Source organism: Bombina bombina, chromosome 10 (assembly GCF_027579735.1).
Source record: "Bombina bombina isolate aBomBom1 chromosome 10, aBomBom1.pri, whole genome shotgun sequence".
NCBI lineage: Eukaryota > Metazoa > Chordata > Amphibia > Anura > Bombinatoridae > Bombina > Bombina bombina.
In genome coordinates, this window is record NC_069508.1 from 12,725,363 (window position 1) to 12,738,543 (window position 13,181).

A 13,181-nucleotide genomic window follows, 5' to 3' on the forward strand; every position below is an offset into this window, starting at 1 on the left:
TTCCCCTACATATAACACAGCTACACTCTTCCCTACATATAACACAGCTACACGCTTCCACCTACATATAACACAGCTACACGCTTCCCCCTACATATAACACAGCTACACGCTTCCCCTACATATAACACAGCTACACGCTTCCCCCTACATATAACACAGCTACACGCTTCCCCCTACATATAACACAGCTACACGCTTCCCCCTACATATAACACAGCTACACGCTTCCCCCTACATATAACACAGCTACACGCTTCCCCTACATATACACAGCTACAACGCTTCCCCTACATATAACACAGCTACACTCTTCCCCCTACATATAACACAGCTACACTCTTCCCCTACATATAACACAGCTACACGCTTCCCCCTACATATAACACAGCTACACGCTTCCCCCTACATATAACACAGCTACACGCTTCCCCCTACATATAACACAGCTACACGCTTCCCTCTACATATAACACAGCTACACTCTCCCCCTACATATAACACAGCTACACGCTTCCCCCTACATATAACACAGCTACACGCTTCCCTCTACATATAACACAGCTACACGCTTCCCCCTACATATAACACAGCTACACGCTTCCCTCTACATATAACACAGCTACACGCTTCCCCTACATATAACACAGCTACACTCTTCCCCCTACATATAACACAGCTACACTCTTCCCCCTACATATAACACAGCTACACGCTTCCCTCTACATATAACACAGCTACACGCTTCCCCCTACATATAACACAGCTACACGCTTCCCCCTACATATAACACAGCTACACGCTTCCCTCTACATATAACACAGCTACACGCTTCCCTCTACATATAACACAGCTACACTCTTCCCCCTATATATAACACAGCTACACGCTTCCCCCTACTATATAACACAGCTACACTGCTTCCCCCTACATATAACACAGCTACACGCTTCCCCCTACATATAACACAGCTACACTCTTCCCCCTACATATAACACAGCTACACGCTTCCCCCTACATATAACACAGCTACACGCTTCCCCCTACATATAACACAGCTACACGCTTCCCCTACATATAACACAGCTACACGCTTCCCCCTACATATAACACAGCTACACGCTTCCCCCTACATATAACACAGCTACACGCTTCCCCCTACATATAACACAGCTACACGCTTCCCCCTACATATAACACAGCTACACGCTTCCCTCTACATATAACACAGCTACACTCTTCCCCCCTACATATAACACAGCTACACGCTTCCCTCCTACATATAACCACAGCTACACTCTTCCCCCTACATATAACACAGCTACACTCTTCCCCCTACATATAACACAGCTACACTCTTCCCCCTACATATAACACAGCTACACGCTTCCCCCCTACATATAACACAGCTACACGCTTCTCCCACAATAACACAGCTACATGCTGCCCCCTACATATAACACAGCTACACGCTTCCCCCTACATATAACACAGCTACACGCTTCCCCTACATATAACACAGCTACACTCTCCCCCTACATATAACACAGCTACACGCTTCCCCCACATATAACACAGCTACATCTTCCCCCTACATATAACACAGCTACACGCTTACCCCTACATATAACACAGCTTTCCCCCTACATATAACACAGCTACACGCTTCCCCTACATATAATACAGCTACACGCTTCCCTCTACATATAACACAGCTACACGCTTCCCCCTACATATAACACAGCTACACGCTTTCCCCTACATATAGCACAGCTACACGCTTCCCCCTACATATAACACAGCTACACGCTTCCCTCTACATATAACACAGCTACACGCTTCCCCCTACATATAACACAGCTACACTCTTCCCCCTACATATAACACAGCTACACGCTTCCCCCTACATATAACACAGCTACACGCTTCCCCCTACATATAACACAGCTACACGCTTCCCCCTACATATAACACAGCTACACTCTTCCCCCTACATATAACACAGCTACACTCTTCCCCCTACATATAACACAGCTACACGCTTCCCCCTACATATAACACAGCTACACGCTTCCCCCTACATATAACACAGCTACACTCTTCCCCCTACATATAACACAGCTACACGCTTCCCCCTACATATAACACAGCTACACTCTTCCCCTACATATAACACAGCTACACGCTTCCCCCTACATATAACACAGCTACACGCTTCCCCCTACATATAACACAGCTACACGCTTCCCCCTACATATAACACAGCTACACGCTTCCCCCTACATATAACACAGCTACACGCTTCCCCCTACATATAACACAGCTACACGCTTCCCCTACATATAACACAGCTACACGCTTCCCCCCTCATATAACACAGCTTTCCCCCTACCATATAACACAGCTACACGCTTCCCCCTACATATAACACAGCTACACGCTTCCCCCCTACATATAACACAGCTACACGCTTCCCCTTACATATAACACAGCTAAACACTTCCATCTACATATAACACAGCTACACGCTTCCACCTACATATAACACAGCTACACGCTTCCATCAACATATAACACAGCTACACTCTTCCCCCTACATATAACACAGCTACACTCTTCCCCCTACATATAACACAGCTACACGCTTCCACCTACATATAACACAGCTACATGCTTCCATCAACATATAACACAGCTACACTCTTCCCCCTACATATAACACAGCTACACGCTTCCACCTACATATAACACAGCTACACGCTTCCCCCTACATATAACACAGCTATACGCTTCCCTCTACATATAACACAGGTACACGCTTCCACCTACATATAACACAGCTACACGCTTCCACCTACATATAACACAGCTACACGCTTCCCCCTACATATAACACAGCTATACGCTTCCCTCTACATATAACACAGGTACACTCTTCCCCCTACATATAACACAGCTACACGCTTCCACCTACATATAACACAGCTACACTCTTCCCCCTACATATAACACAGCTACACGCTTCCCCCTACATATAACACAGCTACACTCTTCCCCCTACATATAACACAGCTACACGCTTCCCCCTACATATAACACAGCTACACGCTTCCCCCTACATATAACACAGCTACACGCTTCCCCCTACATATAACACAGCTACACTCTTCCCCCTATATATAACACAGCTACACTCTTCCCCCTACATATAACACAGCTACACGCTTCCCCCTACATATAACACAGCTACACGCTTCCCTCTACATATAACACAGCTACACGCTTCCACCTACATATAACACAGCTACACGCTTCCCCCTATATATAACACAGCTACACGCTTCCCTCTACATATAACACAGCTACACTCTTCCCCCTACATATAACACAGCTACACTCTTCCCCCTACATATAACACAGCTACACGCTTCCCCTACATATAACACACCTTTCCCCCTACATATAACACAGCTACACTCTTCCCCTTACATATAACACAGCTACACGCTTCCCTCTACATATAACACAGCTACACGCTTACCCCTACATATAACACAGCTACACGCTTCCCCCTATATATAACACAGCTACACGCTTCCCCCTATATATAACACAGCTACATGCTTCCCCCTACATATAACACAGCTACACGCTTCCCTCTACATATAACACAGCTACATGCTTCCCCCTACATATAACACAGCTACACGCTTCCCTCTACATATAACACAGCTACACGCTTCCCCCTACATATAACACAGCTACACGCTTCCACCTACATATAACACAGCTACACGCTTCCCTCTATATATAACACAGCTACACGCTTCCCTCTACATATAACACAGCTACACACTTCCCCCTATATATAACACAGCTACACGCTTCCCCCTATATATAACACAGCTACACGCTGCCCTCTACATATAACACAGCTACACTCTTCCCCCTACATATAACACAGCTACACACTGCCCTCTACACGTAACACAGCTACACTCTTCCCCCTACATATAACACAGCTACACGCTTCCCCCTACATATAACACAGCTACACTCTTCCCCCTACATATAACACAGCTACGCGCTGTCCCCTACATATAACACAGCTACACGCTTCCCCCTACATATAACACAGCTACACGCTTCCCATACATATAACACAGCTACACGCTTCCCCCTACATATAACACAGCTACACGCTTCCCCCCTACATATAACACAGCTACACTCTTCCCCCTACATATAACACAGCTACATGCTTCCCCCTACATATAACACAGCTACACGCTTCCCCCTATATATAACACAGCTTTCCCCCTACATATAACACAGCTACACGCTTCCCCCTACATATAACACAGCTACACTCTTCCCCCTACATATAACACAGCTACACGCTTCCCCCTACATATAACACAGCTACACGCTTCCCATACATATAACACATTTACACGCTTCCCCCTACATATAACACAGCTACATGCTTCCCCCTACATATAACACAGCTACACGCTTCCCCCTACATATAACACAGCTTTCCCCCTACATATAACAGAGCTACACGCTTCCCCCTACATATAACACAGCTACACGCTTCCCCCTACATATAACACAGCTACACACTTCCACCTACATATAACACAGCTACACACTTCCACCTACATATAACACAGCTACACGCTTCCCCCTACATATAACACAGCTACACACTTCCACCTACATATAACACAGCTACACTCTTCCCCCTACATATAACCCAGCTACACGCTTCCCCCTACATATAACACAGCTACACACTTCCATCTACATATAACACAGCTACACGCCTCCACCTACATATAACACAGCTACACGCTTCCATCTACATATAACACAGCTATACGCTTCCCCCTACATATAACACAGCTACACGCTTCCACCTACATATAACACAGCTACACGCTTCCCCCTACATATAACACAGCTACACGCTTCCCTCTACATATAACACAGCTACACTCTTCCCCCTACATGTAACACAGCTACACGCTTCCCTCTACATATAACACAGCTACACGCTTCCCCCTACATATAACACAGCTACACGCTTCCCCCTACATATAACACAGCTACACGCTTCCCTCTACATATAACACAGCTACACGCTTCCCTCTACATATAACACAGCTACACTCTTCCCCCTACATATAACACAGCTACACTCTTCCCCCTACATATAACACAGCTACACTCTTCCCCCTACATATAACACAGCTACACGCTTCCCTCTACATATAACACAGCTACACTCTTCCCCTTACATATAACACAGCTACACTCTTCCCCTTACATATAACACAGCTACACGCTTCCCTCTACATATAACACAGCTACACGCTTACCCCTACATATAACACAGCTACACTCTTCCCCCTATATATAACACAGCTACACGCTTCCCCCTATATATAACACAGCTACATGCTTCCCCCTACTTATAACACAGCTACACGCTTCCCCCTATATATAACACAGCTACACGCTTCCCCCTACATATAACACAGCTACATGCTTCCCCCTACATATAACACAGCTACATGCTTCCCCCTACATATAACACAGCTACACGCTTCCCTCTACATATAACACAGCTACACTCTTCCCCTACATATAACACAGCTACACTCTTCCCCCTACATATAACACAGCTACACGCTTCCCCCTACATATAACACAGCTACACGCTTCCCTCTACATATAACACAGCTACACTCTTCCCCCTACATATAACACAGCTACACGCTTCCCTCTACATATAACACAGCTACACTCTTCCCCCTATATATAACACAGCTACACGCTTCCCTCTACATATAACACAGCTACACGCTTCCCCTTACATATAACACAGCTACACGCTTCCCCCTACATATTACACAGCTAAAGGCTACCCTCTACACATATCATAGCTACACGCTTTCCCCTACATATAACACAGCTACACGCTTCCCCCTACATATAACACAGCTACACGCTTTCCCCTACATATAACACAGCTACATGCTTCCCTCTACATATAACACAGCTACACGCTTCCCTCTACATATAACACATCTACACGCTTCCCCCTACATATAACACAGCTACACGCTTCCCTCTACATATAGCACAGCTACACGCTTCCCCCTACATATAACACAGCTACACGCTTCCACCTACATATAACACAGCTACACGCTTCCCCCTACATATAACACAGCTACACGCTTCCCCCTACATATAACACAGCTACACGCTTCCACCTACATATAACACAGCTACACGCTTCCCTCTACATATAACACAGCTACACTCTTCCCCCTACATATAACACAGCTACACTCTTCCCCCTACATATAACACAGCTACACTCTTCCCCCTACATATAACACAGCTACACGCTTCCCTCTACATATAACACAGCTACACGCTTCCCCCTACATATAACACAGCTACACTCTTCCCCCTACATATAACACAGCTACACTCTTCCCCCTACATATAACACAGCTACACTCTTCCCCCTACATATAACACAGCTACACTCTTCCCCCTACATATAACACAGCTACACTCTTCCCCCTACATATAACACAGCTACACTCTTCCCCCTACATATAACACAGCTACACGCTTCCCTCTACATATAACACAGCTACACTCTTCCCCCTACATATAACACAGCTACACGCTTCCCTCTACATATAACACAGCTACACGCTTCCCTCTACATATAACACAGCTACACTCTTCCCCCTACATATAACACAGCTACACTCTTCCCCCTACATATAACACAGCTACACTCTTCCCCTTACATATAACACAGCTACACTCTTCCCCTTACATATAACACAGCTACACTCTTCCCCCTACATATAACACAGCTACACTCTTCCCCCTACATATAACACAGCTACACGCTTCCACCTACATATAACACAGCTACACGCTTCCCCCTACATATAACACAGCTACACTCTTCCCCCTATATATAAAACAGCTACACTCTTCCCCCTACATATAACACAGCTACACGCTTCCCTCTACATATAACACAGCTACACTCTTCCCCCTACATATAACACAGCTACACGCTTCCCCCTACATATAACACAGCTACACGCTTCCCTCTACTTATAACAAAGCTACACGCTTCCCCCTACATATAACACAGCTACACGCTTCCCCCTACATATAACACAGCTACACGCTTCCCCTTACATATAACACAGCTACACGCTTCCCCCTAGATATAACACAGCTACACGCTTCCCCCTATATATAACACAGCTACACGCGTCCCCCTATATATAACACAGCTACACGCTTAACCCTACATATTACACAGCTACACGCTTCCCCCTACGTATTACACAGCTACACTCTTCCCTCTACATATAACACAGCTACACTCTTCCCTCTACATATAACACAGCTACACGCTTCCCCCTACATATTACACAGCTACACGCTTCCCTCTACATATAACACAGCTACACGCTTCCCCCTACATATAACACAGCTACACTCTTCCCTCTAAATATAACACAGCTACACTCTTCCCCCTACATATAACACAGCTACACGCTTCCCCCTACATATAACACAGCTACACGCTTCCCCCTAGATATAACACAGCTACACGCTTCCCCCTATATATAACACAGCTACACGCTTCCCCCTACATATAACACAGCTACACGCTTCTCCCTACATATAACACAGCTACACGCTTCCCCCTACATATAACACAGCTACACGCTGCCCTCTACATATAACACAGCTACACGCTTCCCCCTACATATTACACAGCCACACGCTTCCCCCTACATATAACACAGCTACACGCTTCCCCCTACATATAACACAGCTACACGCTTCCCTCTACATATAACACAGCTACACGCTTCCCCCTACATATAACACAGCTACACGCTTCTCCCTACATATAACACAGCTACACGCTTCCCCCTACATATAACACAGCTACACGCTTCCCTCTACATATAACACAGCTACACTCTTCCCCCTACATATAACACAGCTACACGCTACCCTCTACACGTATCACAGTCATCTAGTTTCCTTTACACATAGCATAAACATGAAAACTTAAATCAGCACCTTGTAGTCCAAATCCTCTATAGAGCGGAAGAAGTCCAGGCTCTTTGCTGCAGTTAGACGCCCTCCGCCCGGGTCAGAGCTGTGTGTGCTCAGAGAGTCCAGGATTTCCCCCAGAAGATCCATCTCTCCCCCTGGCCTTGAGGACAAACTGACATCATCAAAAGAGTTGTCACTGTCACAGAAACCTCCTGATGCTTCTTCACTGTCCTCAGAAGAAAACCTGTCAAGGACAACGCTTAAAGTTACATGTGAGCTCTTGTGAGGGGAAGGAAATGCAGTGTATGTAGGTAAGTAGCGCAGCTGGGTGCAGTGTATGTAGGTAAGTAGTGCAGCTGGGTGCAGTGTATGTAGGTAAGTAGTGCAGCTGGGTGCAGTGTGTGCAGGTAAGTAGCACAGCTGGGTGCAGTGTATGTAGGTAAGTAGTGCAGCTGGGTGCAGTGTATGCAGGTAAGTAGCGCAGCTGGGTGCAGTGTATGTAGGTAAGTAGCGCAGCTGGGTGCAGTGTATGTAGGTAAGTAGCGCAGCTGGGTGCAGTGTGTAGGTAAGTAGCGCAGCTGGGTGCAGTGTGTAGGTAAGTAGCGCAGCTGGGTGCAGTGTATGTAGGTAAGTAGCGCAGCTGGGTGCAGTGTATGTAGGTAAGTAGTGCAGCTGGGTGCAGTGTATGTAGGTAAGTAGCGCAGCTGGGTGCAGTGTGTGTAGTTAAGTAGCGCAGCTGGGTGCAGTGTATGTAGGTAAGTAGTGCAGCTGGGTGCAGTGTATGTAGGTAAGTAGCACAGCTGAGTGCAGTGTGTGTAGTTAAGTAGCGCAGCTGGGTGCAGTGTGTGTAGGTAAGTAGTGCAGCTGGGTGCAGTGTATGTAGGTAAGTAGTGCAGCTGGGTGCAGTGTGTGTAGGTAAGTAGTGCAGCTGGGTGCAGTGTATGTAGGTAAGTAGTGCAGCTGGGTGCAGTGTGTGTAGTTAAGTAGTGCAGCTGCGTGCAGTGTATGTAGGTAAGTAGTGCAGCTGGGTGCAGTGTATGTAGGTAAGTAGCACAGCTGGGTGCAGTGTATGTAGGTAAGTAGCGCAGCTGGGTGCAGTGTGTGTAGGTAAGTAGTGCAGCTGGGTGCAGTGTATGCAGGTAAGTAGTGCAGCTGGGTGCAGTGTGTGTAGGTAAGTAGCGCAGCTGGGTGCAGTGTATGTAGGTAAGTAGCGCAGCTGGGTGCAGTGTGTGCAGGTAAGTAGTGCAGCTGGGTGCAGTGTGTGTAGGTAAGTAGTGCAGCTGGGTGCAGTGCGTGTAGGTAAGTAGCGCAGCTGGGTGCAGTGTGTGCAGGTAAGTAGTGCAGCTGGGTGCAGTGTATGTATTTAAGTAGCGCAGCTGGGTGCAGTGTATGTATTTAAGTAGCGCAGCTGGGTGCAGTGTGTGTAGTTAATAGTGCAGCTGGGTGCAGTGTATGTAGGTAAGTAGCGCAGCTGGGTGCAGTGTATGTATTTAAGTAGCGCAGCTGGGTGCAGTGTATGTAGGTTAAGTAGTGCAGCTGGGTGCAGTGTATGTATTTAAGTAGCGCAGCTGGGTGCAGTGTGTGTAGTTAAGTAGCACAGCTGGGTGCAGTGTATGTAGGTAAGTAGTGCAGCTGGGTGCAGTGTGTGTAGTTAAGTAGCACAGCTGGGTGCAGTGTATGTAGGTTAGTAGTGCAGCTGGGTGCAGTGTATGTAGGTAAGTAGTGCAGCTGGGTGCAGTGTGTGTAGTTAAGTAGCACAGCTGGGTGCAGTGTGTGCAGGTAAGTAGTGCAGCTGGGTGCAGTGTATGTAGGTAAGTAGTGCAGCTGGGTGCAGTGTATGTAGGTAAGTAGTGCAGCTGGGTGCAGTGTGTGTAGTTAAGTAGTGCAGCTGGGTGCAGTGTATGTAGGTAAGTAGTGCAGCTGGGTGCAGTGTGTGTAGTTAAGTAGTGCAGCTGGGTGCAGTGTGTGTAGTTAAGTAGTGCAGCTGAGTGCAGTGTGTGTAGGTAAGTAGTGCAGCTGGGTGCAGTGTGTGCAGGTAAGTAGTGCAGCTGGGTGCAGTGTATGTAGGTAAGTAGTGCAGCTGGGTGCAGTGTATGTAGGTAAGTAGTGCAGCTGGGTGCAGTGTATGTAGGTAAGTAGTGCAGCTGGGTGCAGTGTATGTAGGTAAGTAGCGCAGCTGGGTGCAGTGTATGTAGGTAAGTAGTGCAGCTGGGTGCAGTGTATGTAGGTAAGTAGTGCAGCTGGGTGCAGTGTATGTAGGTAAGTAGTGCAGCTGGGTGCAGTGTGTGTATGTAAGTAGTGCAGCTGGGTGCAGTGTATGTAGGTAAGTAGTGCAGCTGGGTGCAGTGTATGTAGGTAAGTAGTGCAGCTGGGTGCAGTGTATGTAGGTAAGTAGCGCAGCTGGGTGCAGTGTATGTAGGTAAGTAGCGAAGCTGGGTGCAGTGTATGTAGGTAAGTAGCACAGCTGGGTGCAGTGTGTGCAGGTAAGTAGTGCAGCTGGGTGCAGTGTGTGCAGGTAAGTAGTACAGCTGGGTGCAGTGTATGTAGGTAAGTAGCGCAGCTGGGTGCAGTGTGTAGGTAAGTAGCGCAGCTGGGTGCAGTGTGTGTAGTTAAGTAGCGCAGCTGGGTGCAGTGTGTGTAGTTAAGTAGCGCAGCTGGGTGCAGTGTGTGTAGTTAAGTAGTGCAGCTGGGTGCAGTGTATGTAGGTAAGTAGTGCAGCTGGGTGCAGTGTGTGTAGGTAAGTAGTGCAGCTGGTTGCAGTGTGTAGGTAAGTAGCGCAGTTGGGTGCCATGTGCAGGTAAGTAGCGCAGCTGGGTGCCATGTGCAGGTAAGTAGTGCAGCTGGGTGCCATGTGCAGGTAAGTAGTGCAGCTGGGTGCAGTGTGAGTGTAGCTGGGTGCAGTGTGTGTAGTTAAGTAGCGCAGCTGGGTGCAGTATGCAGGTAAGTAGCGCAGCTGGGTGCAGTGTATGTAGGTAAGTAGCGCAGCTGGGTGCAGTGTATGTAGGTAAGTAGCACAGCTGGGTGCAGTGTGTGCAGGTAAGTAGCGCAGCTGGGTGCAGTGTGTGCAGGTAAGTAGCGCAGCTGGGTGTAGTGTGTGCAGGTAAGTAGCGCAGCTGGGTGCAGTGTGTGCAGGTAAGTAGCGCAGCTGGGTGCAGTGTGTGCAGGTAAGTAGCGCAGCTGGGTGCAGTGTGTGCAGGTAAGTAGCGCAGCTGGGTGCAATATGTGCAGGTAAGTAGCGCAGCTAGGTGCAGTGTGTAGGTAAGTAGCGCAGCTGAGTGCAGTGTGCAGGTAAGTAGCGCAGATGAGTGCAGTATGCAGGTAAGTAGCACAGCTGGGTGCAATGCGCAGGTAAGTAGCGCAGATGGGTGCAGTGTGTAGGTAAGTAGCGCAGCTGGGTGTAGAGTGCAGGTAAGTAGCGCAGCTGGGCGCAGTGTGTGTAAGTAAGTAGCGCAGCTGGGTGCAGTGTGTGTAAGTAAGTAGCGCAGTTGGGTGCAGTGTATAGGTAAGTAGCGCAGATGGGTGCAGTGTGTAGGTAAGTAGCGCAGCTGGGTGTAGAGTGCAGGTAAGTAGCGCAGCTGGACGCAGTGTGTGTAAGTAAGTAGCGCAGCTGGGTGCAGTGTGTGTAAGTAAGTAGCGCAGCTGGGTGCCGTGTGTGTAAGTAAGTAGCGCAGCTGGGTGCAGTGTGTGTAAGTAAGTAGCGCAGCTGGGTGCAGTGTGTAAGTAAGTAGCGCAGCTGGGTGCAGTGTGTAAGTAAGTAGCGCAGCTGGGTGCAGTGTGTAAATAAGTAGCACAGCTGGGTGCAGTGTGTGTAGGTAAGTAGCGCAGCTGGGTGCAGTGTGTAGGTAAGTAGCGCAGCTGGGTGCAGTGTGTAGGTAAGTAGCGCAGCTGGGTGCAGTGTGTAAGTAAGTAGCGCAGCTGGGTGCAGTGTGTAGGTAAGTAGCGCAGCTGGGTGCAGTGTGTAGGTAAGTAGCGCAGCTGGGTGCAGTGTGTAGGTAAGTAGCGCAGCTGGGTGCAGTGTGTAGGTAAGTAGCGCAGCTGGGTGCAGTGTGTGTAAATAAGTAACCCAGCTGGGTGCAGTGTGTAGGTAAGTAGCGCAGCTGGGTGCAGTGTGTAGGTAAGTAGCGCAGCTGGGTGCAGTGTGTAGGTAAGTAGCGCAGCTGGGTGCAGTGTGTGTAAGTAAGTAGCCCAGCTGGGTGCAGTGTGTAAGTAAGTAGTGCAGCTGGGTGCAGTGCGTGTAGTTAAGTAGTGCAGCTGGGTGCAGTGAGTGTAAGTAAGTAGCGCAGCTGGGTGCAGTGTGTAGGTAAGTAGCGCAGCTGGGTGCAGTGCGTGTAGTTAAGTAGTGCAGCTGGGTGCATTGTGTGTAGGTAAGTAGCACAGCTGGGTGCAGTGTGTGTAGGTAAGTAGCGCAGCTGGGTGCAGTGCGTGTAGTTAAGTAGTGCAACTGGGTGCATTGTGTGTAGGTAAGTAGCGCAGCTGGGTGCAGTGTATAAGTAAGTAGCGCAGCTGCACGGTATTAAGTGTGAGATTGAAGAGCACAAGGCGATGGTTAACCCTTTTGTGGGAGGAAGGCGGACAGTTTATCGCTGGGTAGCTGGGGATATATAGATAGATCTCACTCAGTCACTCACTTGCTTGAGGAATCTCCCACATCAAAGTCGTCCAGCCCAGTATTGTAGGTCAGCGGTCGGTGCTTCCTTGTCTGCATAGCAAATAAAGCACAGTGTTGCAGTGTCAGGTTAGCAAGGTGATGGGTGTTTTTACTGCAGATCTGCACAACTTACAAATAGCTCGTATGGTTTACATCAATTTGCATATCCGGTGATGTCACAGAAGCAAATCAGCTATAAAATAGGCTTATATTTAGGTCACATACTATGTTTTGCAGATGACTCGAGAGCATTTGAAATGTAAATATTTTCTACCAGTTCTCTTAATGCTTAAAACGTGTGACATTGTGAATAAATTGTAACTGGCATGTCACTAAATATAATAATAATACACATTTATTATATTGCAAACTATCCAGGCGTTAATACTAAAGTAAATCTGTTCAGAAG

General features: G+C 47.8%; 1 protein-coding gene across 1 annotated transcript in view; it reads right to left on the reverse strand.

Moving 5' to 3' along the window:
* The window catches only part of DENND1B (DENN domain containing 1B), a 338,838-nt gene that overhangs the window by 30,948 nt on the left and 294,709 nt on the right, over positions 1-13,181 (reverse strand). Inside the window, exons 20-21 of the mRNA XM_053693753.1 lie at positions 12,753-12,823; positions 8,149-8,368 (exon numbers count right to left, since the gene is read on the reverse strand). Of these exons, the coding sequence (XP_053549728.1) occupies positions 8,149-8,368; positions 12,753-12,823 (291 nt within the window). The remainder of the gene's footprint in view (positions 1-8,148; positions 8,369-12,752; positions 12,824-13,181) is intronic.